General features: G+C 40.4%; 5 protein-coding genes and 3 long non-coding RNA genes across 31 annotated transcripts; 4 read left to right on the forward strand and 4 right to left on the reverse strand.

The window, feature by feature from the left end:
* The first annotated feature begins 98 nt into the window (after window positions 1-98).
* Window positions 99-1752, forward strand: LOC124343247 (neugrin-like). Of its 3 annotated transcripts, none has more exons than XM_046796509.1 (2): window positions 99-1487; window positions 1548-1752. In XM_046796509.1, exons 1-2 carry the CDS (start codon window positions 225-227, stop codon window positions 1671-1673), a joined length of 1389 nt encoding a protein of 462 aa, XP_046652465.1. In that variant the 5' UTR covers window positions 99-224; the 3' UTR covers window positions 1674-1752. The 3 variants fall into 3 exon arrangements, with proteins under 3 accessions (XP_046652465.1, XP_046652466.1, XP_046652467.1); XM_046796510.1 differs by having other exon boundaries at window positions 105-1483; window positions 1547-1752; XM_046796511.1 differs by having other exon boundaries at window positions 105-1479; window positions 1543-1752.
* A 54-nt stretch (window positions 1753-1806) lies between these two features.
* On the forward strand, window positions 1807-3775 carry LOC124343316. 2 transcript variants are annotated; one of them, XM_046796622.1, is made up of 3 exons: window positions 1807-1927; window positions 2639-2722; window positions 2796-3775. In XM_046796622.1, the coding sequence occupies exons 1-3, from the start codon at window positions 1841-1843 to the stop codon at window positions 3438-3440; spliced, it is 816 nt and encodes a 271-aa protein (XP_046652578.1). In that variant the 5' UTR covers window positions 1807-1840; the 3' UTR covers window positions 3441-3775. The 2 variants fall into 2 exon arrangements, with proteins under 2 accessions (XP_046652578.1, XP_046652579.1); XM_046796623.1 differs by having other exon boundaries at window positions 1808-1927; window positions 2642-2722.
* Window positions 3776-4350: 575 nt separating this feature from the next.
* LOC124343396 lies at window positions 4351-6750 on the forward strand. 8 transcript variants are annotated; one of them, XR_006919224.1, is made up of 7 exons: window positions 4352-4604; window positions 4671-4814; window positions 5033-5144; window positions 5223-5446; window positions 5526-5647; window positions 5786-6216; window positions 6281-6750. It is a non-coding gene; the product is annotated as an uncharacterized LOC124343396 (long non-coding RNA). The 8 variants fall into 8 exon arrangements; XR_006919225.1 differs by having other exon boundaries at window positions 4356-4604; window positions 5996-6216; XR_006919222.1 differs by having other exon boundaries at window positions 4357-4604; window positions 5958-6216.
* Window positions 6751-7123: 373 nt separating this feature from the next.
* LOC124343394 lies at window positions 7124-8649 on the reverse strand. Of its 5 annotated transcripts, none has more exons than XR_006919218.1 (5): window positions 8517-8649; window positions 8301-8447; window positions 8037-8240; window positions 7342-7620; window positions 7124-7282 (listed from the first exon to the last, which is right to left on the reverse strand). It is a non-coding gene; the product is annotated as an uncharacterized LOC124343394 (long non-coding RNA). The 5 variants fall into 5 exon arrangements; XR_006919219.1 differs by having other exon boundaries at window positions 8306-8447; window positions 8510-8641; XR_006919217.1 differs by having other exon boundaries at window positions 8037-8251; window positions 8306-8447; window positions 8510-8641.
* Window positions 8650-9500: 851 nt separating this feature from the next.
* LOC124343123 (focal adhesion kinase 1-like) lies at window positions 9501-18430 on the reverse strand. Of its 7 annotated transcripts, XM_046796260.1 has the most exons (19): window positions 18079-18177; window positions 15722-16150; window positions 15121-15503; window positions 14938-15053; window positions 14592-14870; window positions 14171-14509; window positions 14020-14100; window positions 13693-13954; window positions 13565-13603; window positions 13261-13446; window positions 13027-13200; window positions 12733-12955; window positions 12484-12674; window positions 12201-12405; window positions 11620-12136; window positions 11211-11336; window positions 10781-11146; window positions 10605-10711; window positions 9501-10536 (listed from the first exon to the last, which is right to left on the reverse strand). In XM_046796260.1, the coding sequence occupies exons 3-19, from the start codon at window positions 15443-15445 to the stop codon at window positions 10353-10355; spliced, it is 3720 nt and encodes a 1239-aa protein (XP_046652216.1). In that variant the 5' UTR covers window positions 15446-15503; window positions 15722-16150; window positions 18079-18177; the 3' UTR covers window positions 9501-10352. The 7 variants fall into 7 exon arrangements, with proteins under 7 accessions (XP_046652216.1, XP_046652214.1, XP_046652215.1 ...); XM_046796258.1 differs by lacking the exon at window positions 15722-16150 and having other exon boundaries at window positions 18079-18430; XM_046796259.1 differs by lacking the exons at window positions 15722-16150; window positions 18079-18177 and adding an exon at window positions 17115-17374.
* On the forward strand, window positions 18428-20414 carry LOC124343402. Of its 2 annotated transcripts, none has more exons than XR_006919235.1 (3): window positions 18428-18561; window positions 19718-19833; window positions 19886-20414. It is a non-coding gene; the product is annotated as an uncharacterized LOC124343402 (long non-coding RNA). The 2 variants fall into 2 exon arrangements; XR_006919234.1 differs by lacking the exon at window positions 18428-18561 and adding an exon at window positions 19332-19618.
* LOC124343350 lies at window positions 18945-20255 on the reverse strand. Of its 3 annotated transcripts, XM_046796680.1 has the most exons (8): window positions 20188-20255; window positions 20082-20096; window positions 19928-20015; window positions 19726-19861; window positions 19551-19668; window positions 19401-19450; window positions 19245-19332; window positions 18945-19183 (listed from the first exon to the last, which is right to left on the reverse strand). In XM_046796680.1, exons 3-8 carry the CDS (start codon window positions 19974-19976, stop codon window positions 19094-19096), a joined length of 531 nt encoding a protein of 176 aa, XP_046652636.1. In that variant the 5' UTR covers window positions 19977-20015; window positions 20082-20096; window positions 20188-20255; the 3' UTR covers window positions 18945-19093. The 3 variants fall into 3 exon arrangements, with proteins under 3 accessions (XP_046652636.1, XP_046652635.1, XP_046652634.1); XM_046796679.1 differs by lacking the exon at window positions 20188-20255 and having other exon boundaries at window positions 20082-20171; XM_046796678.1 differs by lacking the exons at window positions 20082-20096; window positions 20188-20255 and having other exon boundaries at window positions 19928-20063.
* Window positions 20334-26292, reverse strand: LOC124343375 (kelch-like protein diablo). Its single transcript, XM_046796711.1, has 18 exons — window positions 26041-26292; window positions 25769-25968; window positions 25366-25714; window positions 25130-25288; window positions 24852-25062; window positions 24692-24793; window positions 24254-24613; window positions 23977-24185; window positions 23711-23898; window positions 22554-22727; window positions 22376-22496; window positions 22184-22297; window positions 21999-22118; window positions 21814-21937; window positions 21590-21744; window positions 21436-21495; window positions 21078-21369; window positions 20334-21010 (listed from the first exon to the last, which is right to left on the reverse strand). The coding sequence occupies exons 1-18, from the start codon at window positions 26062-26064 to the stop codon at window positions 20820-20822; spliced, it is 3153 nt and encodes a 1050-aa protein (XP_046652667.1). The 5' UTR covers window positions 26065-26292; the 3' UTR covers window positions 20334-20819.
* Between the last annotated feature and the right edge of the window lie 193 nt (window positions 26293-26485).

Raw genomic sequence — 26485 nt, forward strand, 5'->3', positions numbered from 1 at the left:
TGATCATTTAACCACAAAAAATAACAAAAATAAACATGTTGAAAAAACCAAAATTATTTTATTGAAATTATCCATGTGACAGGTTCGAATTTACACATCTGGCAATGTTGTTGAAAAATTCGTCTGCTGTCTGATTCTGCCGACCGTCCGTCTGTGTTATTCTGAATTCAGTTTGACACACGTGCTTGTTAATAGAAGAAAATAAAAATCTTTGATTTTTCAGTATGTGGAAATCAGTACTCACCCGTTTGTCTCAGTCTAGAAGCCTTACCACATCTAGTCATAATTTTACCGACTATAAAGGAGCATCTTTTTCAAATGCAGACTTCGAAAGAAAGAGACAAAGGTATGTGAAAAAGGATGATTTTGACTATCCAAAAAGGAATGATAACAGCCGGGATTACAAAAAGAATAGTGATGGATATCCTCAGAGATACAATTCTAATTCAGGGAGCAGACATACAAGTTTCAATGCTGATGATGAAGACAGCTGGGAAGATCGTCCTGCACACAAAAATAGGTATTCAAATAATAGAGATACTTACACCTCTAGATTCAGAAGCCAAGAAAGAGAAGATTATGGTGAAGAAAGAAATCAGGGAAATGCAAATCTATCAGAAATTGGTGTACCCAGCAAATGGAAAGTTGGTAATCATTTTGTCAAAGAATCTGACAGACTAAGGGAAATTCAGAATAAGTGCCGAGGAGACTTCAAGAAAATGGCCAGTTTCACAGTCAAAAGAAACCCTGGCATAAGAAGACAGGTTGAAGCCCTTGGAGAGTTTGCTAATCAAAATGAGTTCGCAAGGGAAGAAGATTTTGATGACGAAGTGAATGTGAACAAGTTTGACAAAATGTATGATGAAGCACAGAGCAAAAAACAAGAGATTAAGGAACTTGTCAAAATGAAGATGGTCAAGCAAAAATATTTCAAAGATGCGGTTGAAGGAAAAACTCTTTCGTGGTCAGATAAGGAACATATTCGTTTTCTACACAACAGTGATCCGCAACAGTGGACATTTGAGATGATTGCAGAGCATTTTCGCATTGAACCGCAAGTAGCTAAAGCTATTGCTACTGCTAAATGGATTCCCAAAAAAACAAAATCGGAGGAATTAAATCTATCCAACCCTATTGAAATTCATCCGTTAGCAAATGTTGTAGAAGAACAGCAGGAAATTACAAGAACTTCAACACATCCATCAAAGTCACGAATGTTCAAGGAAAACCAGAGAGTGACTCTGCAGGAGTTGAAAAAAGACATGGGAGTAACAGAAGAAAGTATAGTGAAGAACAATTTTAAATCTACAGAAATTGATTTGGAGCCTGAAGATGTTAGCGTCGACAAAGACTTGGTGCTTCAATACCTTTCGAGCAAATCTCCTCCCAAGTGGTCATCTCAAGAGTCAACCCATTCGGAACGGAAAGTCCTCGATGAGGCTGACTTGAAAATTGTACAATTTAGCGAAGATAGAGACAGTCAAACGGTATTACTATACTTCTATTAATCATAATTATCTCTAAATTGTAATCAATGTTTTCAACAGCAACATTCAAGGATCTTGACGAAGACAGAAAATGGCGAAAATACTGATAGTATCTACCAAAAAGGCGATTCATTCTACACGGCAGACGGAGAACTTCTTTATCGAGTTCCAAATTTATCGAAATAGTTTTTTTCACAACTTTTTAAAAGTTGAAGGCTAGTTTTTGTTTCTATTGATTATTGAAATAAACCCGCGTTTAGTCATATGAGTAATGAGGAAGTTTTGTCTCTAAAGTTACAACCCTGAATGCTAGATGGCGATTGTGTTTCTTATTTCTTTATCACTTTGCAACCATGGCCGAAGATGCACAGCGCCGTGTTGAGTCTGCTCTCTCCAATTTCGTCGATGAAATCGAAAAATCCAAACTTCGAAAGATGCAGGTATAAGATCATGGCTAAATTACTTCCTTGACTTGTGTTGAAATTATCTTTTATCAGCGTACCATGCACCTGTGCGCGGCAGAGTGCTGCTCTGATAGCACGGCATCGATGAACAGTGTTCATGCTTGTGTGGAGCATTGCACTCGTGATGTTAACGTGGCGCAGAATTTCGTGCAAAACGAGATGGGGCAGTTCCAGGAACGGCTCCAGCGAGGGGTGCTACTGTGTCAGGACAAAATCAAGGAAAAAGTTGGACCCTCTCCTAGTGAGGGAGACATGAAACGCTTCAGAGCAGAGTTTGAAAGCTGTGCTGTTGATTGTGTCAACTACCACATCAATCAGCTCCCCAGTCTGATGCAGAAGATCAAGAAAGGGCTCGATCAAGCTTGATTCCCTTGCCAACTCAAGTCTAGTTTAACTCAATTGATAGTGAAATGTAATGCCGCCTCAATTCCTATGAATGTCATGGACAGTTTTGCAAGATCGTTACAACCAGAGAGTCTGTGAAATCAGTTCCAAAGCCAACATTTTGCATACCAAAAATGCCAAGCTCCTGGATTTAAGAGCTTATTTTTTTATAATCAGCAAACATTGTGATTCATGGGACTACAGAAATACAGGCTCACAGCAATTAAAAAGGCGTCGTATCTTTATTTTAGTGTGGTCTCTGTCTCGTAGTGTGAGATGTTAATGCTGGTTACTTTTTTTAAGCAGAACTCACCTCTAACAACCGGACTCAGATCTAATTCGCTAATAAAAGGAGGTGCTTCATCGTACTCCACTCCAAATGATCGGGTTAGTAAAAATAATATATATATAATGTGTTAAATTATCATTTGTCAAAATGCTAAAATACCTTTTCCATTAGAAGGAGAATAGAATCGCTCTGGTGGACTTGTCGTCTAGCGTCAATATAGGCCAAATAGTAGAAGAAGATATCAACGAAAGGATGGCTCATTTCTATGTCTACGCTACTAAACTTCAGTCATTAGCTTCTTCCGGTCGAAGCATGGGATTGGCCTCTGGTTTTCTTGATATGAAAGCTTTCATGCATTGGAGTGTTGTAGTTAAATTCGAGTCGCCGGAATCCGTTTACACGCTGGATGCTGACACGTCAGGTGGTCTAACGGGTGCTGAGTTCGTGGTCAAAGTGAAACGCGAATACCCAGAACAAGTGCAGCGCCAAATATTTGTTGGCTCTGTAATAATCTCACCCCGAGAACTTATTCGTCGTGCAAAGGAAGTACGCCTTAACGAGGGCAAGTATGATTTTATCTTTGCCAATTGTCAATCGTGGGCACACACATTTTGTCGTGAAATATCACCCGATTTTGCCAATAACTTACCTGCTACCATTGGTGACTGCACGTCTTTGGCTGCAACTGTTGGAGCCACTGTGGTTTCCTTGGGTTTCACTGGTATGGCCATTGGATGGACCGTTTATAAAACACTTCAATATCGAAAATCGAAACGCGAGTCGCAAGATAAGGAAGAATACGAAGACGAAAATTAGCTTAAACTTGTACCATTCAAATCTGCCTTCAAATACTATATTAAGTATTTAAGTTCTTTACTTTTCATTGATCCTTGCCTTCCTTTTCAGTATTCAGTTTCTGGGTGTGGTATATCAAATTCCTCGGCTTGTGGTATCAAATAACCCCTCTGTAAAAACTAAGCTTAAAGTTATTTCCTTAAAGTTATTCAGTTCTGAAAACGTTATATTTTTGCTGCTATAAATGAAAAATATGGCCCGTTTATATATTAGTGAAGTAAATCAAAACTTCGTATTTAACAAACGAAATTGAAACACCTGAACCTGAATCAATACACTTCTATTTTAAAACTCAACCAAACTTTTTAGCTGTGAGATTTAGAATAATTTTTGCTTCTCTCATCAGTCATTTGCAAACAAACCTTTTTCACTAAATGCAACAAAAAATTAAAACATTTGGCAAAAATTCATTTTGAATTTTTTTATATTCGTATATGAAAAGTCCGGAAGGTTTTTGGAAAACATTTTTGTTTTAGACAATAAATTATTTTTCTTTACATTTGTCTAAAATGTTTAAAATTAGGGCTTAGAAATTACTCATTACTCATTTGCTAAATTAGATTTTAAAGTAATTTTGAAGGATTCGCAACAGCATTTACAAATTTACACACAAAATTTATTTTTTTAACATTTATTCATCTGATTCATTCCATCTTACGTTCCTAATGCTACTTGCATGTAGCATTATTGTCATCGATTGTGGCTGTGCAGGAGGAGATCCCTTTGCTTAGCTGTTAGTTTGTTACTCCTGTTAGAACTTAGAAGAATTTCAGAACGCTGTTTGTAAAGGCTGTTGGTACATTTAATGATTTTTTTAAATTTTTCTCCTCATTCATCTTTTATAGTCATGTCCATTATATTTTATTTTTTTATTTATTTTTTATTGGAAAATTATTCAAAAATTATTCACAGTTCACAGCCAGACTTTTGCCGCTTTGGCTGATTGGCTAGCGGAGATGCCATATGATGCCATATGCATATGCGGACGTTTTTAATTGCAAAACTGAAAATGGCAATGCTGCACCTCGCGCGTTACTTTCAAAATGGCTGCTGGCATTGGTCGACACGACGAGAATCGACAACAACTGATAGATCCCCACAGTAGTGATCGTCCTGGTTTGTAATGTATATCCGCTTCATGTTGTTGCTTTGCAAACCAATTAAAATATAAAGCAGAACTTTGTTATGTAGGTGCCAGTTCTCGTGAAATCTTGAGCTGAACGCCAAATATCAGGCTAGATGCCTAGATCTTTCTAAGGTAAGGCAATTTGATTTTTCGAAGAAATTGTGCTTATCGCGTGCTGTGGTTTGTTGGGTAATTCAGCATGCTAAATGGTAAGTATATGTATATAGTATACCATACCATGTGTCAACATGTTTTTAACTAATTCTATTACTCTTGCCTTCCACGTTCATTTGGTTGTGATAAATGTTTGCACTTTCTAGAGGATTGCATAGTCCATCTTCATTCTCTTATTGTTTATTATTCTTTTACATGTTTCTTCTGAATAATATTATTTGAAATGCTAAATTTACATCTTTGTTTGCTCTAGATTCTTGACTCTAGATTTTCGGGGTATTTGGGAAATGAGAACTACAGAAGCAGATGTTTGATATAGGCCTATTCACTTCAGCCTGCATTTACTTATTCAAATGTCAATTTTGGTACATGTTTCTTTTCTGAAGTCAAGAATTGCCTGGTCCATCTTCATTCTCTAACTCTTTATTTTTTCACACTTTTAGGGGTAGTCAATAGGTGTGTAAAATTGTGTCCACCAGGTGGCGGAGTGTTTGTTCGTGAGTGAGTGACGGTGAGCGGTGACGATTCCGCCATTTGCTTTTTGAGACAGACGGAAATGTAAATGTGTTGCTGACGGTGTTTTTCGCTTTTACTTTGAAAAACCATGAGGTATTTCCACGCCATTCGACCAAGCTGAATTGAAAGTGAACAATTCAAAAGCAAGTTAGTGAGTCGTGGATTTTCTACTTTTCGAAAAGTCCATGTTCTAGTCTTCTCTAAATTAAATTTGATTTATTTTATAAAAGCATGTCGAAGATCTTCTACCTTACTCCACGTTATCGCTGCCATGTCACGAAGATGCGCTTTTCAGAGGGTCTCTACTAAATTGCAAGACAAAATGTGATGAAAACACTCAGGAAATCTGATGGTAATAATGTATTGTAAGATAAATCAAGTAGGGTAGCATTTTGTTCTTGATGTCGAAGACAAGTGACATCTTATTTCATGCTTCTAAATAAGTTAGCTTTTGTGGAAAGTTCTTGTAAAGAGTTGTAAATTTTGTTAGATCTAACGGAACAGAAATTCCCTTCATTCTTAAAAACATAACACAGTCTATGGTCATATTTTTGATTTCTTTTTCCCTAGTTTAGTGTACATTTGAAGTTAATCATTGCCTTAACTACTAGGTGTTTTTTGGGCCATTAATGTTATTTTCCTTTGTGTGATTCCATGGTCAGTTTGATGTTTGAGTTGTTTTGGTGTTGCTGTTGTGCAGTGGTTTTGCAGCCCTTTTCCAGTTGAGAGCTGCACTTGAATGGAGCTTGTGCAGACTTGCAGTTGAACATCATACTTAAATGTGTCATTTGCCTATGTTGGTGTCCATGCAGTGTTGAACAGTTGGGTAAAATAGTCAATGTTGCCTGATGGCTGTCGGGCTTATTTTATCGGCTTCGTTTTGTCGAAATGTCGTCGCTTGCTACCTGTTCCGGCGTATAGGTAATGCTTGATGTATAGTCTCATTTAATTATTGACTTTTAATTAAAATCTCTCCTCATTTCAGTTCAATCGTTTGCCGCCTTTCCATAGACTTGATCCATTGGTGAAACTGAGATAATTCAAGACTCGTCAATAAATTATGTAGATAGAAATAAATTACAAGTGCATATCTGGGCTCCCTTCTTCAGTGGCCCCGTTTCCCTAAATAACCACTAACTAACGCCCGCCGGTGGTCACTCACTCGCTGCGACAACCAGGAGGAAGGGAGATGTTTGGTCGAACGGGGACTTGCAAGGCGTATGATTCGATGAAATCTGTTGGAGGGTCATGAGTCTAAGCCGGAAATCTACTATGACACACTGCTCTCATAATAACTGCTCCTCAGCTCTCTTCGCTCTTTTTCCGGTTTCTCTTAACCATGGCCGGGTAATCTCCCTGGTTGAGTCAGTCGGGCAGTGTCTCCCCTTGCTTGACTGGCAGCAGTTTGAACCGGACAGTCTGTTTAATAAATAAACTATTTTTTTATACGTCAAAGTTGTACATGTTATGTAAAATAAATGATGAAAATAATATATTGTTTTAATGTTTTAATTTTATGATTAACATGATATACGTATATATTAATAAACAGACCGTCCGGTACAATCTGCTGCCAGTCGAGCAGGGGGTGACACTGCCCGACTGACTTGACCAGGGAGATTACCCGGCCATGGTTAAGAGAAACCGGAAAAGCTGAGGAGCAGTTATTATGAGAGCAGTGTGTCATAGTAGACTTCCGGCTTAGACTCATGACCCTCCAACAGATTTCATCGAATCATGCGCCTTGCAAGTCCCCGTTGGACCAAACATCTCCCTTCCTCCTGGTTGTCGCAGCGAGTGAGTGACCACTGGCGAGCGTTGGTTAGTGGTTATTTAGGGAAACGGGGCCACTGAAGAAGGGAGCCCAGATATGCACTTGTAATTTTTCTACATCTACATAATTTATATTGACGAGTCTTGAATTTCAGCAACCTATCCTCAGTTTTACCAATGGATCAAGTCTATGGAACGGCAGCAAACGATTCAACTGAAAAAAGAATAGGCTTTAATTCAAAGTCAATGACTGAACGAAACATCAAGCATTACCTCAACGCCGGCACAGGTCGCAAGAGACGACATATCGACAAAATGCAACCGATAAAATAATACCGACAGCCATCAGTCAACAATGACTATTTTACCCAACTGTTGAACACTGCATATACGGAATGAACACCAACATAGGCAAATGACACATTCATGTATGATGTTGAACTGTAAGTCTGCATAAGCTCCATTTCAGGACATCTCTCAACTGGAAAGGGACTGCAAAACCACTGTACACCAACTGCAACAACGTAAACGGCTCCAACTGACCATGAATTCCTACAAAGCAAAAGAACATTAATGAAACAATAACATTTTGAAATGTGAAAAAAGGGAACCGATAATAAATTTTACTTAATTTACAATTAATAATTAAATTAAATTGAAAAAGAAACCAGGAAAGAATTCTGTACATCTACTTCCAATATATTATAAAATCTTGGTAATCTCTACTGAGTGGGAATTTTTGTTCTAGTTGGATTGGAAGAAAATTGAAAAAAACAAACAAACAGTGGAAGCTGATTAACAATGTGGCTATCTTTGAACGGAAACAATTATTTGGAAAGAAGAAATATTACCCATTATTTTCTACAATTTAGTCTAATCTTAAACTATTGTCAATTGAATACAACATTTTAAAAACAAACAAAAAATAAAAACTTCCCAAGTTCAACCAATAACATCAATCAAATTACCAATTCAAGAAGTCTTCCTGTTGTAACAATGGGATAACAACAGCTCGATACACTGCATGAAGCAGCTGCAGCTGAACTTGACTTGATCACACCTTTCCCACCAGCTGGCTGCAACAAAACCAAGTTGATGCTACAACAGCCATGAAGCTCAGACTTTTGTCATTTTTTCAATAAATACAACAGTTGAGCAAAGGAATCTCTGACCTGAACATCAACTAATAAAACATAATGCATTATTGCAGGGAAATTGATCAACATAATTACTTTACTAGCTCTGAAGTGTTTCTGCACGAGATGAGACGTACGGTACGGCTTTAACAACTGCCGACATTTCGGCAAAATGGACAGCAGTTTCGACTTTCGACCCACGTCGTCACATTATTTGACCAAGTGAAATTATATGCCAGATTCCTGTAAATTCAGATAGAAACGTCTAAGATTAATTGAATATAATAAATCCAAACTAGCATTACCAATTACATTTCATGGCTGAAAATGTAGATCGACACCGCAATTCCGTATGAATTTGGAATACACTTTCAGTCAGACTGTCAGAGTCTCGGAAACAAATGGCAAATATTTCGTCCTCACGAAGACACTCGCGTCACAGCCGTCACCTGGTGGATGGGGGACAATCCATTTTAGCCACCTACCGACAGCCAAAAGATTTCTCACGATTACCACGATTGACTGTACGGAAACGGAACGGATGGTGGATTGCTTTCCGAACTCTGTTTCCGAAGCTTAACATCACGACTCACGAGAAATGAATAATCTGATACACATCACATACAAATAAATCTGATGAGATTGGGGGTATGGGGCCATTTTTTTATCGCTAAAGTTAAAGAAAATTTTAATGATGTATGATTAAAGTTGACTCACTAGACCTGGCCGTAAAACGCCATGTTCCTGATCTGAGATACATCCGATGATCCGATTCATTCGGCAAGACCGGCTAATAAGACAAATGATTGACCGAGAAGTATGTAATTTTAAAATCGTTGGAGGACATTTAAAATATTTAAAATTCAAAGGAGTTCTATAATATTAAAATCGTTTGAATTCTATTATCGGACATGAAAATAACTAAAAAAATTATTGAAGTTCTATTGTCGCGTAGTGGAGTTCTACAGTCGGGCACTGGAGTTCTATTGTCGGGTATTTTTAATAATATTTAAAAAAAGGAGTTCTTGTGTCTCTTGAGTTCTACTGTCGTTGGAGTTCTACTGTCGCATACAAAGAAATTTTAAAAATTATTTAAAATGGTGGAGTTCTACTGTCAGCAACCCCAATTAGATAGCGCAACGTTAGACTACAGCGGCTAGCGGCCTGACGTAAGTTCAGCATAGTCATAAAAAGAGGCTTAATTTGATGCATGGAACCGACAAACTAATACTACATATAGTATTCGGTGGGTAAAATGGTATTGGTGAATTCAAACGAGCATATATCAGACCCATATTTTCAGCTTTCAAGACGTCATGTATTAAATCAATGCGTAGCAGAACGGTGAAAGACAAGATGATACAGACAATTACAAAATTGATGTGAATAAACATATTACAGTTTGTTGTTTCTTCATCCACGAATCTTTTCTTATTTTTTTTTCCTTAACCGGTTATAATTGGTGTAGAAGAATTTGAATTTGTAGTGTGTTTTTCTAGTCTCCTCGACGGCTGAACAGCCAGCGAAAGGTACTGTATTTGGTGTTTCACCTAACGTTTTCTATTTCGAAATGTAATTGTGGTAGTATAGGGTGACAGAAACAACAAAAAAAAATCGACAAGAATGTAATAGGAGGTGGGAGTAGGAAGAGAGCAGTCATCGGCGCTTCAGGAAAACGTAAAGGAATACAACCGATCGAAAACGATTTTTAATACTATGACCGGTTATATCTTTACATATAACTGTGCCTCATTCAACGTCCACGTTGAACAATTAATAGTTGAATTAGGATTGACGCGATGGAACCGACATTTTCATTGAAAAAGGAAACAAAAGTCAGGACTAGTAAGGGGATCTGTAGAATGGACGCAACACACAACTACTTATATGACAAAAACTGCTGTCTGTGTGTGTGATTGGCATAGGCTCGTGATACACTATGAGCTGATGCACCAGCAAACATTACTACACACAGTCGCGCGAACCGAGTCGAGTTATTTTGTTTTTCATATAATTTCAACTTGGAATTTCGGGATACGCGACACACAGCCGACGAATAATAATAATAATCGTCATAATAGGAAGCGATAGAGAGAGAAAATTAAGGATGTTTTCTTTTTTTTTTCAAAAATGCGTGAGGACGTACTCTTACGAGGAGCTGATTTGATAGGAAGTGTTATCCGCAGTAGAACAGCCAGCAGACGAGTCCTGCGATCGATTGGAACTACTAAAATATACGTTGACGTGGGGATGTTTGATGCGTACATGATCTACCACGTCTAAAAGATTTTTGGCGTTCATAGCCAAAATGTGGGCTGCAGACAGCATTCCCCTGGAAAATAAAAATCATTCTGAATTATGATAAATTCAAACAATAAAATTTTGCACGACGTTGTTTACTTGCGGTACTCGTTGTCCAACGTGGTGTTGCTGTACCTTTCGGCCAATTTGAGTGCACTGACCAGTTCAGCCATATCTTTGCTGAGCACTTTGTGTGCCATTTCAACCTTATTCAATAAAAGTTAAAAGGTTAACGTTGAGGACCCAAAAGGAAAGAAAACGGAAAATGAACTGACTTCTCGATGAGTACTGGGAGGAAAATGAGGAACCAGCTGATCGACGCTAGTCAAAAGGGTCCGCAGTTCCAAACCGACCTTTTTTACAAGGTCAACGTAGTTTTCAATTTTGGCTTGTTGAACGCCCTGGGAGAGCAACATGACGGCCCTAACAACTGATGTAGTGGCGTCGTACACTTTGTCATGTGTTCGGTCCAGACGGGCAGTCGGTGTAGGCTCCAGTTTCTTCACTACCACAGACCGGTCATCCAACGGATTGCCCTGGAGAGGTGTTGATCTGTCTTTTTGACACGCATTCGCTCCGTCCATCGAATCCGTGTCGGATCGGTCGGACGAACTGGCAGCAACAGACAACCTCTTTCTCTGCTTCGTAAAAACAATGCCAATGAGAAATTCCAATGAAAGCTACCCAAAAGAAATTTTTTTTTACCAAATGGCTCTCTTCTTCGGCCAACCAGCGACTATCCTCTTCCGACTGCCGTTGCTGTTGGCGCAACTTCCACTCGAGCATTCGTCTTTCTTGCTCCATGTGCTCGCGAGATGGTTCGTTTGGTTCCTGTGACAACAAATACACGAATTAAAATTTCAAAATCCATTCAACCAGGGTATAAAACAACTCTACTGTGAATACAAATAACTCAATAAAGAACCAAAAATTCTAAAAAACGGGGACAAAAAAAAAGAAATCATAATCCGATAAGCCATGCACAGTGCAGCCACTGGATGTGTTTTGTTTTGATGGGAGGGATAAAGGGGCAAACTCAACGCCGAACCATGCAGACTCCAACCAGGTGCGGGGGTGTATGTTGTTGTTCGACTCGACATGCGCTAATCCTCACATCTTTGTATGGAGCTGGATTGGTTGCTACCGCTGCGGCTGCTATTGCTGCTGATGGTGGTGTTGCGTCGGCCATCATGATGTTGGCGTAAACTGGTTGATTCTTGCGACCCTTTGTCTTGGATTTATGTTGTGGGGAAGCGGGATTGGAATTGGACGAACTTGTGTGGCTAAACTCTACCGTGAACGTATTGAAGGCTGAGGCAGGTGCGGTGTAATGTCCGGCGTCGGCGCGGGTCTCATTGTCGCGCATCAGCTGCGCCAACACTTCGCTGTTGGGAGCCACTAGGTACGTCGTTGGTCCAGAAAGCGATTGCTCCGAGGATGCAGAAGGTACGGACTTGCCGGCACCTCCACCAATGCCGACGTAAGTGGCCGGTACCCGAGAAGGTTTGGGTGGAGGAAGGTCTTCTCCATTACCCGCGGAACCGGTCGAACTCCACGAAATAGCAGCCACTCGACGATTCTCTCGAGACATTGTTTCGTCACGTTCCCTTCGCTCTTCCATCAGAATTTCACTAAAAAACAAATAATGGAAGGATCATGAAATCATTCTCAAAACGGAATCATAAAACTACATACTATAGGGTCTCTTTGATTTCACGGAAGCAAGGACGCTTGGAAGGCTCGTTTGACCAACATTGGAGCATCAAACTGTAAAGGTTGGGGGGACAGATAATTGGAAGGGGGAGCCGTTCGCCACTCTCTATCCGACCAATGACATCACTATTTTTGATCCCTTGGAATGGTTTGATTCCGAGCATAAAGATCTCCCACATGCAAACACCTGTCATTAAAAGTGTTAAATTAATTTAAAACAAACAGGAGTAAAAATTCTGAATTACAACTAGAATTCGGGTCTTACCAAACATCCAAACATCACTGGCCGTGGTGAAACGCCGATAGTTGATGGACTCGGGAGCCATCCACTTGATTGGCAGCACTCCTTTTGATGCCTTGTAATAGCACGACTCTTCCACCCAACGGCTCAAACCAAAATCGGCTAATTTCACACAATCATCGGCAGATACCAAAATATTTCGAGCTGCTATATCTCTGTAGAAATTTCATCAATCAAAATGCTTCTAAATAATAAAAAAGGACATTCCAATACCTGTGAACGAATTTTTTTGATTCAAGGTACGAGAGTGCCGTACTGAGTTGGTACGCGAATAATACAAGAGTGGCCAAATCTAGCTCTAGTCGGGCTTGATTTTTCTGCAAATATGCCCTCATTTCACCGTATTTTGCCAATTCCATGACGATCCATACTGGCGCCTGAGAACATACTCCAACTAGACGGATGATGTTTGGATGGTCAAATTGCTGCATGATGTCTGTTAGATAAATCAAATTCATGTGAATTAAAAATTCATGATTCATTTGCTCGTCAAGGGTTAAAACATACATGCTTCTTCAAGGAACTTGTCGGCCATAGTCTGATCTTTGCACGTTTTGACAGCTACCATTGTCGGTTCACCACTGCCGTTGCGAAAAATTCCTCGGTGGACGTCACCAAAGTGACCGAATCCAACGATTTCTTGCAATTCGATCAAATTTCGCGGCAACTCGTAATTAGGCACTAAAAGATCCAGTTATTTCGTTAGTCATCGTGCAACAATTTCTTTCATCAGAATATTACCAGAAGGAGTGGAATAGTCGCCGTCTTCATCGAACAATTCAGCGTAGTCGCGTGTATCATTGCTTGGTTCGCCGCCCACACGACTTCGATGCCCAGGTCCCATTGGAGCCGGACTACCATTTCTGCTGGTACTCCTAGAATTGGTCGTACTGACACGCGATCCCGGTCGCGAACGATTGACTAGATCTGTAGAATGAAATAATGCTCAATAAAACTGGTCGGAACAGAGCATGGTAGGCTATAACGAGTCCAATAACAAACCAAGAAATCTAGACTACTTCGATTTTCAAAAGAAATACATTACCGTGATAGCACGGGCATCCGTAATAAGTCATTTGAGAAGCTTGTAAAAGTTAGCGCACAGAGAGAGGGTTAATGAACATTTCCGACATGACGAAAGAATAAAAGAATATTAAAGGACGAAAATTTTACCTCGTTTGTTCCACAACGAGAGATTGGTGCCGTTGACCAAACGGCAATAACGGTCCACTAGATCGGCAATGTTTTCTGCCATCTCGATTGAACTGCAAGTAATGAGCAAAGGCTCCTGCGAGCCGGCAACTTTGATTTGCACGACGGCCTTGTTACTGCTGACCCCACCAACAATGCGCTGTACATTATTGTGGCTCTCACAGTCGGCAGACATTAGGGTCTCCACCTGGGACACGTGACTGAAATCTGCCACTAAAATCAACTGTGGAGAAAACGCGGACCATTTATATGCGAAGAATTCAATCGACAATTGAATGGAAAACAAACCTGACTGCCCGCTTGACTAGCCGTGTAGGAGATGCCAACATCCGGACCGATAATGAGTTCAACTGGAATGGACCAACCCGTCTGTAGCAAAGAAAAATAGTCATAAAAATAATGAGCTGTAAAACAGGTAGATGTTTCGTGTTATATTTACCCCTAAATCGCACTGAAACTTTTCTCGATCGTATCGGTAAACTGTGCGAAGGAGTTCGAGAAATTTGAACATGCAGGCTGCTTCACCTAACGGGACACACTTTTTCGATTGCTGTTGGATCATCTTCTTCAGATTTTTGGATTTGACGTTGGCAATGACGCACTCTGGCAAGAGACTGCGCAACCCGAATTCTTTTTCTAAGTATTCCAAATTGGACTTTTTTTCCAGCGTCGAAGGGGACACGTCCTTGAAGACTCGTCGAATCTCCAGGCAGCATAAATGCACGGCAAGGTCCGGGTCGACTGTCAGAGATCCGTGGCTCAAATAGTCAAAACGAGTCTGTCAAGAATTCAATCAAAGAAGAATGATGGTGGTAAATGAATGGTAGGATGACGTAATTGGCCTTCACAGCATGACTCACTTGATCGTAGTAAAATAGAAATGTGAACTTGTCTTTCTCGTAAAGTTCGTGCAAATTTTTTGGCACGCAACGGATTCGCAATTCGACTCGCCACTTGCTGTCAGATGCTCCAACCATTTCTAATGCGAAACGCTCTTGCACTTGTGAGAGTGTCGAGGTGTTGTCTAACCAATAATGGGGGCCCTTTGGATTGCTCGATTCAACTATTCTAAAGCCATAAAGGGCCTGATAGGCACGAGGACCGGCCGATAATCGTTCCGTCACTTGAGCTATGGCTTCCTATTGAAAAGAACCAAAATATTTTTGTAAATCAATAATTCCCATCGATCTTTGAGAAGTTCAATACCTCGACAGTGGATGATTCCAAACATTTTACCATGTTTACCACTTGGGTGGGATTGGGTCCAAACACTTTGAAAGTGAGAACGCTGTTAATGGGATTGAATAAACTTCCGCTTTCGCCTAAAAATATTTCAAGGGTCATTAGCAATAATGTAAAAAGAATCTTAAGACTTCCGTCTTTTCTCACTATTAGATGATTTGGTTGTGTTAGTGTTGTAATTTTCCGTGGGCAAGAGAACCCGGTCGACCGATCCGCCCCTTCTCAGCGGCAGTTCGGGTGGCAACATTTGCTGTTTCAGCAGAGGCCGAATATCACTGTGACTACTACTAGTACTACTGTTGCCACCGCCGATGTGGTGGTGGCTTTGGATGAGGAGCGGCCGGGCCATCTGTGGTGCTAGCCCAAGCCGTGTGCTGCTGGCCACCTGGAGCGGACTCCATTCGTTGCCATGCTGGTGGTGCTGTTGTTGTTGGTGCAGTTGTTGCTGCTCTTTGGTCATGCTGACGCTCATTCTGCGCTGATGGAACGGGACTGCTGCTGCTGACGGGAGCGTGCGCAATTCCTCAATACTGAAACATTTAAAAACAAAAATGCCAAGACTTTAGTAATTCTAAAAACACACAGTCAATTTAGCCTTGGGTTGAGATGGAGGAAACTACGCGATTAGACTACGACCAATGGGCTAAATATGTTACAAGAAAGCAGCAACTGCTCGACTGGTTGATGTTTCGGATGTAAATGTCATACTGTACAGAGCCGGACAGCCAAAGGGGAGGTATTGTGGTACCTGCTGTAGAGGCGTCGCCAACTCCGCCAATTGCGTCCGGCGTATTTCAACTGTTTCCACCGTCGCAAAGAAGGAGACGGGCTAGATTCGTGGTGGAAAGAACTTGTTGGCGGTGAGAAAGGTGGGAATTGGACCGACGAATTGGGAGAATTGGTCAAGTTTTTGGGAGCAGGAATATAATCAGTGACAACTTGATGTTGTCTGCTGTTGCTACTACTTCGACTTCGGCGACGGAGACCCCAAGAATCTCCTTGTCCGTTCGAAATGACGTCGGTGGCGGTCGACTCCCCCACCAATCGAGTTCGACTGCTGGAGAGCAATTTTTCACAACTGTTGGCCGACCAGCAGTCAACGGCCGGTTGATAACCGCCGCTGGTCCACAATTCCGGCTCCTCCCCTTGCTGCTGCTGCGCTTCCTTTTCGCCCCAACTACGGGGAGGGAGATCCATATAGTCTTTCTGTTGACCAAAACACGCCACACTCCAAGACCAATCGCGCTCCATTTTGGCCGCCTCAATAGTCATTTAGTCCGTCATCATCCGACCGAAGGAGCAATATAGATACGTAACAGACGAAAACACACACACACACACACACGCAATGGGCAAATCTCTCTCTAGAGAGAGAAGAATAAGAAGTCGGACGGCCACTAATCGCAGAGACTCACGACGTCGTCGAGTCTCTTCTCCGTGCCGACGTCTTCTAGCAAGGGAACTCGTCGTCGTCAGTCCATTCGATTAACTGAAAGTTTTGCTAAGACGACGCTGGCCGACGACTCACGCTCTATGAATGTGGGATCCGGCACCATTCCAATTTCATCTTCTTTTCTTTTCCCCTTTTCAAAGGCCAAACAGACACGTCAAGGAGAGAACGGAAGAAAGAGGCAAGGAAAGAAAGAAAAAGGGTACTACTACATAGGATCCCGACAAGGCTCGAGGTTAAATCTGTCCTCGACAGGGCGTCTTTGATGGTGGTGGAGGCGTTAAAAAAGTGAGGGACGACGACGATGAAGAAAAAATAAAAAGTGCGACCCATTTGAATGGGCCCTGATTCAAGGACTGCAGCAGGGGGCATAACTAGACAAACGCCATCATCACTCTACACCTCTTTGATCGCTCAACGTGTCAAAATACCAAGCCCAACAACGTCACACTAAACAAGGAAAAGAAAAGTTATCTGTCTCGTTTGACGATTCGATTGTTTGGGGATTTTTTGGGGTTTCCTCATCCATGAGAAACAAAGTCGAGTTCTTCTTCACTAAGACTACGTCGACAGTAAATAACGCGCTGTTTTTGTTTCCTCCCTTTTTTTTTTATCTAGTGAACGCGCGCTCACTCAAGACAAACAGTAACCACTACTCTCTTCTCGTTTTCTCCTTTTCTACTCCGCCTACCTTTTTCCAATTCGAGCGGCGAGCGGCTGAGATTCCAAAATAAACCCGAAACGACCGGCTCACGCCTTCACGAAACTCTGGTGCGTCCCACCCGACAGTACAAAGCGCACTCCTCCCTTTTTCTTTTTGAGACGATAATCATCGACGACCAAGACACGACACAGTTTTTGTCGATCGATCCCCTCCCATTCGGGTGGCGTTTTTTTATCCTAGACGCTTTAGTTTCACATGAACACATACGCACAGAGACAGCATTCCATTTCACGAGACAGCAGAGGTGTCGAAACTCGACCTTCTTCTATATAATAACACCCCACCCACCCCTAACAACTCCCGCACCCCTCAAACACGAGTCTCAATAAGCTGCTGCCAAATGTGCTGTAACATTTCAAAGACCACGCACTCCCTGTTCTGACAAACAAATGCGCACAACCGGAGACCCAGCCGCTGGCATTCGATGAACCAAACGTCTGCTTGTTGTCTGACTGACAAAACTTGCAAGGTTATGTGCATTGCATTGTCTTAGGTCCACCAACCCCTCAATACTTGCAGTTTTCTGCTGACAGCTCGTTGGCATAATTACTTTGACAGGGCAATTCCAAACATATTCCAGAGCAACGGCTACTACCTATGTGAAATTATTCACAGCGTGTTGTGAAATTGGAATATGTCTTGAGACCAGCACCACATTTGCAAGTAAAGACTCTTCTGACGATGGGTTTGGTCTCAACAATAGAAACGGGTAAGAAGCAACCAGCAACATCTTTGAAAGAAATGAACCACTTTCTAGAACTCTTGGAATTTGAGATATTATTCAGTATGAACTTGTATAAAGGAGAAAACCAGTTTGAACTGATTCAAAGGAATTTGGGAGAAAAAGACAATAATGACAGTTGAGTGACCCATTCGGTCAAGCCGTCTAGATCAACAAAACTACGCTTAAACACTGGGGAAAAGTTCTTACCTGTAGAATTTGATGATTTCATCTGATGTAATAGTGTGTGAAAACCATTGGTAATCGAATTTCACTGTCAATAACTCAATATACAAGAAAGAAATAGACAAAAACCTCCTCGAAAATCAACACAACTTTTACGGACTTCACAATCTTCTTTTGTCTACTACGGGCAACTCAACTCACGAAGCGCCCAAGGCTGACTTGGTCCCACGCAAATCATTTTTGTTTTCTCCTTTTTTACGGAAGCGGCAAACAACAGGCCAGAAGCCAAAAGGCAAGTTCTTGTTTTTACTGTAACCTTTTCTCCTCCAGCAGCAATATTTTTTTTTCGTGGGGAATAAATATATGCAGGCAAAGAGTTGGATTGCGTGTTGCACGCGCTCCTTAAAGAGTAAGTGTGGTTGGCTTCATCCTCCCGAAGTCTCGGCCTCTTTCCGCTTGGCTATACAGAACGCTCCTTATATGGATATTTTTCGCCGATCACTGAAGGTCACTATGCAGATAACAGTCACGCTTCGCTACTCTATACACGCCCTGACATTCACGTTCACAATAGAAAGATGGAATTACGATACTGTTTGAGGATGGTCAATAGAATAATCAAATTATTTTCTCCATACACAGACTAAGTGTATACTATCTCTTAGACTGCAGTGTCCAACAAAGGGAAGAATGCTGATAAGCTTCATCAAAACAAAAAGTAGAGCGGAATGCGTGAATGATAATGTAACCTTGTGAAATTGTATGGTGCGCACGAATATAGACGGCATGACTGTAGATGAAGCAAGGTTCGTAACATTGTTTGTCTTTGGTTGATAACAGGCAGCCATCTATGAGCCTCGGCCCTTAAAGTCTCAAAATATTTTAAGGATATTAATTTTTATAATGTGAAGACTTTAAACCAACAGTTTTTGTAAAGATGAACAAACACATGATTATCATATTACTGTCAGAAATGACAACGAATTATCGGTCTTAAAAACTAGTATGCTTAAGCGAAAATTAGTAGAACGGATGACCATTAGATTTCAGATACGTAGGAGATAACAGCGCTTTGATGTTGAATGAGCAGAACTTCTTCTAAAAGTCTGATGTAATCAATTGCTCTCCTCTAGAAAAACACAGATGGATTCAAGTCGTTAAAATTTAATGGGTCAAATGTACAGCCTTACCAAGATAGCAACTTTACTCGAACGACGAGCTCTTACATCTTCGTAAGCTGGACCTCTGGTTTTATCGATCGTGTTTCCTTCGCTTTCTCTAAAATTGTGATAAAGAAATAAGTAATAAAGTGAATCTTGTTTTATTCATAGTGATTAATTTACTACCCAAAGTCAGTTGGAACAACCTGGTGAAGTTTTGAAAAGGCAACATTGACCTGAAATTCACATAATTTACTTAATTACGAATAAATACATTAAAATTGTAACTACACTATTAGCTTGAAATCAGAAAATCTAAAAAAATAATTCGCTTACTGATTGAACACGACGTCTCTCTCGTGCGTTTCGTCGAGCTACTTGAAACGCTGGACGGACGCTGTGAGGTATGTGAGGAATATGGCGATAATTGGATTTAATGTTACACTTTTTCCCCCTGCACAAAATTGCTACCTAATTCATTAATATCTAACAAAACGCTACAGAAACTTACGTTCCTGCTCCGTGGGCGCCAATATCATCCGAATAATGAGTAGCAGATGATCCATTGCTGTACGGACGGAAGTTCTCTTCTTGTGTACCCAGCGACGCAGAATTCCAGGTGATTGAAAATGCGTTTCCCTCTTGTACTGAAAAGTAATTCCTTGGTGTAGTTTAATTCAGGTAAAGTGTAAATTTAGTGAAAATATTTTTACCAGTAACGAACGACGAGGTAGGATATGGTAGAACTTGTTGATCGGACATCGCAAGACTCTTCTAGTCGTGATGAGTTAGTTGTACATCCTTTTTTAGGCGAAATGTTTCATTAACCAGCGGATCTTACTGTCGACTGGACAACAAATGATATACTTATCGATCGCTCCACTTGTTTTTATCCGTTAAGGCATAATGGAGGAAGAGGGGAAGACGGATCGTTAACAGGCGGAAGTGATATTTTTGTTTGCACCTGGCTTACCAGCATGAATCTCCCTCTTCTTTGAAACGTATTCCCTCTTAATTTCATTTTCGTTTATTTCGTTTCTGTGCGGTAAGAACCATAATGCAATTGTTTTCTTTTGTTTGCCATTGTTAAACACATCTGAATAATACGCGGCACGATCGTTAAGTACGAAATGTTCTTATTAACGACTGTTTTGCGTTTAAACATTTGTTAAATACAGAACTCTGTTCATGCGGCATTAATTCTACACCAGAAATTATTTCATCGTATTGGCAAAAATAAATCCGAATTTGGAATTTCCAATGTTAATGTCTCACACGTTTCAACACACTGAGGAGAAAGAAGCTGTTAAAATATTTGCTTCGTTCTTTAAAATTAAAGTTTTGTTAAGGAGGGTATTTAGACATACTAATCGTTGCAGTTTGACTAAAGCCGACGAGAGAAAGACCGTATTCGTGGCGCTTAACGTCACATTTACCTTAACTAATAAATGAATTTTGGGGAGTTAGTCCTAGGTTTTAGATCGATGACAAACGAAAAAGGAAAACATGTCCAACAATTTTAGGAAGAATTTACCGATTCCGGTCTCATTTAAAAGGCCTCTCTGCTCAAAGGGAAGGGGGGGGATAACACTTTGACCGACCATTTTAAGCCTGATCCTGAATTAAGTTTGCGTAATGTTGGGCAAAGATAGCACGATTGTGAGACACAAGACGCGCAAAACGTCCAGCCACCCCGGCAATCTCAGATTTCAACAAAGAAAGTCCCATCGGGATTTGGGTAGGACGTGCCACTTCATTGCTGATAACTTGTTTCAAGAAATCCATAATACGAGAATCTAATTTAACAAACATAAAACTAATGATCATTCAGACCAATATAAGAAATCATATTTCGTTACTTACGTATGATCTCCATCACTCGATTCCCTGGATCACGAAGGGCCATTATTTCAGCATTAATCAGTTTCTTTGTGTCTTCTGAAAGTTCAGGAGTTCCTTGACTTTTCAGAGCTTTATTAATATCCTCCACAACCTGAGCACCTACATTGGGTAACACATTCTCCAGCTCCGTCGGAGATCTGGCATTGCCAAGCACAACAGCGGCATGTTCTTTAACACTGTTGCGAAATTCTGGAGACGCTTGCTGCAAACCGATATCGCGATTCAAGGAAACCAGAATGACTGAACTCAAGATCTATTTGATTTCAAAACATAATTAAATATTTTTTACAAATTTTTTAGAACTTAATGGCGTCATCACCTGAATGCCCTTTAGTTTCTGCCGCATTTCTGAAAATCGCTGTTCATCAACCGCTACAGTCTGGAAAAAAACAAAAAGATGCTTTTTCACTGACCATTTTTTTATTTAAAATTGGACATGATCGTAAAAGATTAAAGGAAAAATGTTAATTTACTTCAGGCCACGAATGGCTGTCATCCCAGCAGAGCAATTCCATGAAGGCATCGACCAAAACAGAGGGTATCATTTGGACACTTGTGGGATTGGCTGAAGACTGCGAAGTTTCTTTTCGATTGCGATGAAGCCATTCTCGGGTGTGTCGTAATCCATCTGGTACCACACAGAAGAAAACATAAAATGTTTAAAATTATTTACACCAAAATAAAAACTAATTCCTACCAGGGGTTATTTTGAGATAATCTTCGAATTTACTTCTTTCATATTCTACACTACAGGCTGCGATGTGTGGACGGGACATGCGGATCGTGAAATTCGCCATGTCGATTCGCATCAACTCCAATGTCTGGTAAAAACTTACTTACATGGAACTTTCAAGGGTAAATTAAGATAAAATGACGATTTACCTCGAAAATGCCTTTGTAAAGTGGGACGATATCTCGCATGGCTGTTAATTCCCTGATTTTTTCATCACGTCCAGGAGCACATAGTTTTGCCATAAGTGATATAATATATTGAGAATAGCTCTGTAAAGAAAATGCAATGAATTTGCTTTAAAATTTAGCCACATAATTAATGTAGACCCACATACATGTAAATCCAGAGTTTCAGCTTCAATCTGTTGCCTTATCAGATCAGTGTCTAACTTGTCCTTGATTTCTTGTTGAGTTCTAGTCTGATGGGGTAACAGCAATGACAGCAACCACTTAAAAAGGTGTTTATTAGCATATTATGAACTTGGTCAAGAGATTTTAAAAAATATATCATGAAAAATTAGGCCTACTTCTTTAATTTCTTCAAGCAGTGTAAGAGCTCTATCATATTTTGGAGGATCCTCTTCAAACTCTTCTTTGAGCAAATCCCAAAAAGCTTTGTGTGCAATATCTTTAATTGTTTTCTGAATACTGAAACACAAAACATTAATTTTTTAAAACCATGTGACATGTGATTATAAAGACTACCTTCCATTTGGCAAATCCACCTTTTCTAAATGGAAATCGTCATCAACAGCTATATCATGAGCTAGTGCCATCTTTGAAACACTGTTGGCTGCTTTCATAATTTCTTCAAGACTGACAAATCCTGGAGGAGATGCAGAAATAAATGCAGGGGCAGACTGTGAAGTAGTTCTTATCCTGTTTGGAAAAAAAAAACAATAAGTTCCTAAATTCTATTTAAAAGATGCTGCAAAATATCTAACCTTTTTGGAGTTGCTTCCCCAGATGAACTGCTAGGGCCACATTCTGCTTGATCATCAGACCTTTTCAAATTATAAAATAGTTTAGCCTTCAAATTGCCTTAGACTGCTAACAAACATTCTGGAAATTTCTCTTGTAAAAGAGTTTATACTTAGCATGAAGAGAGCCAGGTTTTGAAATATCCACAGGTTCTGAAACTTCTTTCATATTAGGATTTAAATCATCACCTTCACTGGCTGCTTTATTTGCATTACATTCTTCGCTCATTTTCACAATTAGCACAGATCTTTTGTGGCGATATTTTGTAGCACAAGATCAACTATCGAGCTGTCCCAAGAAGCAAGAAAAGAGAACAAAAGAACTTTAGCCAAAAACATTAGCAGACGACGATTGTTGTGAAAGAAACAGAGCTACTACTTTCGTCAACGAAGCCCCTACGTATTTTAGTAATTGAATTAAAATTAAACCATAGATAAAGAAGACGGTGGTCTTTATCTGTGATTAAACGGCAGGAATGTAAAAAAGACAATATTTGTCACATCAATTACCTATGTCAAGATTTTTCAGTTAAAAATATCGTTAAAAAAATCAAGGCTTAATTTAAATGGTTACAAGAAACGTGTATTCTTTTTTTTTTGGTAAGAGATGCGTGAGTGCGTGACACCGCGTCCAGCACAAGAACTATCGGGGAAAAAGTCTTAATTGAGAATCTTCAACGAAAATGTAAGATGAAAAAAAAACACACAAACAAAAAAATTGTACCACTCCATTGCTACTCCGCAAGGCGCTTCAATATTTCATGTACGACGAGAAAGAAGGAAACGCATACAAAATTTCGATTATAATCTATGACAGGATGAAGTGTGTGTGAGTCCCAACAACAATTTCCAAAGTCCTTTCCAAAGTGTGGCCCTTGTTACCACAAGTGAGTCTCGTGTTGAGGCATTTTGACAACGCCTACACCACCGCCGAGCCGCCGATAGTTCATGGTGCCACACAGGCGCCATTGATTCTGCTCCGGATCGTAGACTTCGATCGTCTTCAAGTAAGTCGAGCCGTCAAAACCGCCTACAGCGTATAGTTGCCCATTGACCACGGCAAGTCCAACCTATAGAAAACCAGTCCATATTTTATAAGTAAATCTTTAATCAGATTCATTTAAGGGAATAAATAAAGGGCAACTTACGCCACTCCTTCTTGAGCTCATTGCCACTATTGGACTCCAGGTGTTGGTATTTGGATTGTATCGTTCAGCTGACGAGAGCTCAGTAGCGTCGTCTCGCCCACCTACAGCATAGATCCAATTATTGTACACGGCGCAACCCAAGTGCTTTCTCCTTGTTGACATTGGGGCAACCAAAGTCCACTTGTTCTGGCGTGGATCATATCTTTCAACTGGAAGTAAATAACATTATTGAATATTTAATTTGTTCCTAAAAAATCTAAAGTAAGATATTTATTACCAGTGTTAAGAGGCATCTGGCCGTCCGATCCACCAACAGCGTACAAATATCCGCCTAATACAGCGACAGCTACACCTAATCGGCGAGTGTTCATCGAGGCGACTTTGCTCCATTTGTTTTCTTTTGGATCGTAGCGTTCAACATAATTGAGACAACTGACGCCATCCTGGCCGCCAACGGCATACAGATAACCATCGAGGACAGCCACACCGACACTCGTTCGGCATGTAGACGTGGGCGCTACCTCTGACGACCATAAGTTGGTCTGAGGATCGTAGCGTTCAATGCTATTCAGATACGACTGACCGTCATGACCGCCAACGGCGTAAAGCAAGTCGCTAAGAACAGCAACACCAACGCCTAAAGAAAAAATAAGAAATTATTATATTTTGGGTTTACGAGTGGGGAAAGGTATATCGAATTGGTTTCGACGCTTACCGCATCTTCGCTTGGACATTGGCGCTACTAACTTCCACTCGCCCGTCTGCGGATCGTAACGCTCGACCGAGGCGATGGCGTCTCCACTGCACCAGCCGCCAACTAAACAGATCAAATTCGGTCAATGGACTCAAAGGATTCTTAACTGCAACGAACTTACCAGCGAATAAGACTTCGCCTCTTCGGACGGGCTTCCTTGGTCTCGTTCTAGGGCCTTGCATCAATGGTCGCTCTTGTGGTAACAACAGATAATTTTTGGCCTCGTCTACCAGGTCTCTACAAGCCTCGTCGCTCTTAATAAGCAGATCAGAGCCCACGGTACCCACTAAGAATTTTGGACTAAGAAGAGGCAACCGGACGTGCTGTAAAACCTAAACAGTCCACAAAACGATTAAATTTTTGTGAAAATGTAATGACATATCTTGGATTATTAAATACCTGGGGCAAATGACCCCTTCGTTCGGCGACATTGTATTTAACCCAGGCAAGAACTGCATTAAAGACTTGTTCCTCAGATCTGACATTGAGTTCATCACTAGATATGATGTCAATAAGCTGGTTCACAGGCAGAAGGAGAAACTCTTCACTTTCTGTTACCTAATTTTGATCAGTGAAGTAGATTTATGTGGGTAACAGTGTTTTTAGCAAAAGTGTCTTAATGAATGTTGACATACTTCTTGGAAATTGTGTTGAGTAAATTTATCAGCAATCCTCAACAGTTCTCTGCAAGAATGGGTGTCTGCAAAGGCCCTGATACCAAGGCAGTTGGAGGGATCAAGTTGCCTCTTGAGGAATTCACAACACACATCCTGTATTTCTTGCAACTGCAACAAACAGGCAGCAGGGAGTAGTGTCTGCACATTTGTCTCCTCCACCAGAATGTAGGAAGTGTAGCAAAAATCTATTAATAACTCCATGGCCTGTTCATCAATGTCACGGATGGTCACTTCAGTTTGCCTGGATTCAGCCAGCTCTCCAGTAAACATTGCTCTAAAATATGGGCTACACGCTGACAGTATAACTCTGTAACAATAATAAAGATTAGATGATTTCAAATAATGTTGTCACAAAACTGACCTATGAGCAAAGATCTTCCTGATGCCTACATTTAATACAACATCGCATAGCTCTCTGTGACTTCTAAGCAGATTAATTTCTGCAAGGCAGGCCCTAGGGTGCTTTTCAGATGTATAGGCTAGGCAGGCAGGTGACGGGGATCTCTCCACAAGTGGATTAACTGACTTGACACCATCCATTTTCATCGTGACGGCACCCAACTATATTCGAAGGTAAGGTTAGATTTGTAAAATCGGTTTGGAGAATGAAATAATGTAACAATGTTATCACACCTCTTCTGGGACTTTCATGGACATGTCTGAAAAGTGAGGATTGCCTACAGCTCAAATCACAAGAGCTGCTTCACAGCTATCTAAAATAAGTTAACCAACACATCAGATGATCAATAAACGGGTTTCACTAAATTGCTGAAAGATCCAGTGGAACTATTTAAGAAGAATATGTTGTTTGTGAAAACTCGTCGGATGGAAACTTTCTTCTTTCTACAGTTGTGTACAAATTGTCCGTAAGGGCAGGGAAACGCCAGACTGACCCAGTTTTCCATTTTACCGGTAGATGTCGTCGATACACATTTCCGTTAACTTGTTAAAAAAAATTACATTACAAATTTACAATTTTGTTTTACTTAATTATTGATTGACAAATAAATTAAAATATTAGGCCGAATTACAATAGATTTCAATTCAAATTTCAACCATGATAGTGTTTCAATAGAAT

The sequence above is a fragment of the Daphnia pulicaria genome, chromosome 6, assembly GCF_021234035.1.
Source record: "Daphnia pulicaria isolate SC F1-1A chromosome 6, SC_F0-13Bv2, whole genome shotgun sequence".
In the NCBI taxonomy this organism is placed as follows: Eukaryota; Metazoa; Arthropoda; class Branchiopoda; order Diplostraca; family Daphniidae; genus Daphnia; species Daphnia pulicaria.

Coding starts and splice junctions, on each gene's coding strand:
- LOC124343123 (XM_046796254.1), bottom strand. CDS start 16,245: ATGACTATTGAGGCGGCCAAAATGGAGCGCGATTGGTCTTGGAGTGTG. Junction 14,101..14,170: donor AGTTTCAGTGCGATTTAGGG/GTAAATATAACA, acceptor TCTTTGCTACAG/ACGGGTTGGTCCATTCCAGT. Junction 13,955..14,019: donor CTAGTCAAGCGGGCAGTCAG/GTTTGTTTTCCA, acceptor TTTTCTCCACAG/TTGATTTTAGTGGCAGATTT.
- LOC124343350 (XM_046796680.1), bottom strand. CDS start 19,976: ATGTCCGATCAACAAGTTCTACCATATCCTACCTCGTCGTTCGTTACT. Junction 19,451..19,550: donor AGAGACGTCGTGTTCAATCA/GTAAGCGAATTA, acceptor TGTGAATTTCAG/GTCAATGTTGCCTTTTCAAA. Junction 19,333..19,400: donor GTTGTTCCAACTGACTTTGG/GTAGTAAATTAA, acceptor TCACAATTTTAG/AGAAAGCGAAGGAAACACGA.
- LOC124343316 (XM_046796622.1), top strand. CDS start 1,841: ATGGCCGAAGATGCACAGCGCCGTGTTGAGTCTGCTCTCTCCAATTTC. Junction 1,928..2,638: donor CCAAACTTCGAAAGATGCAG/GTATAAGATCAT, acceptor ACTTTTTTTAAG/CAGAACTCACCTCTAACAAC. Junction 2,723..2,795: donor ACTCCACTCCAAATGATCGG/GTTAGTAAAAAT, acceptor CTTTTCCATTAG/AAGGAGAATAGAATCGCTCT.
- LOC124343247 (XM_046796509.1), top strand. CDS start 225: ATGTGGAAATCAGTACTCACCCGTTTGTCTCAGTCTAGAAGCCTTACC. Junction 1,488..1,547: donor AAGATAGAGACAGTCAAACG/GTATTACTATAC, acceptor TGTTTTCAACAG/CAACATTCAAGGATCTTGAC.
- LOC124343375 (XM_046796711.1), bottom strand. CDS start 26,064: ATGTCCATGAAAGTCCCAGAAGAG. Junction 25,715..25,768: donor AGGAAGATCTTTGCTCATAG/GTCAGTTTTGTG, acceptor TTATTGTTACAG/AGTTATACTGTCAGCGTGTA. Junction 21,938..21,998: donor TTTACAAAGGCATTTTCGAG/GTAAATCGTCAT, acceptor AGTTTTTACCAG/ACATTGGAGTTGATGCGAAT.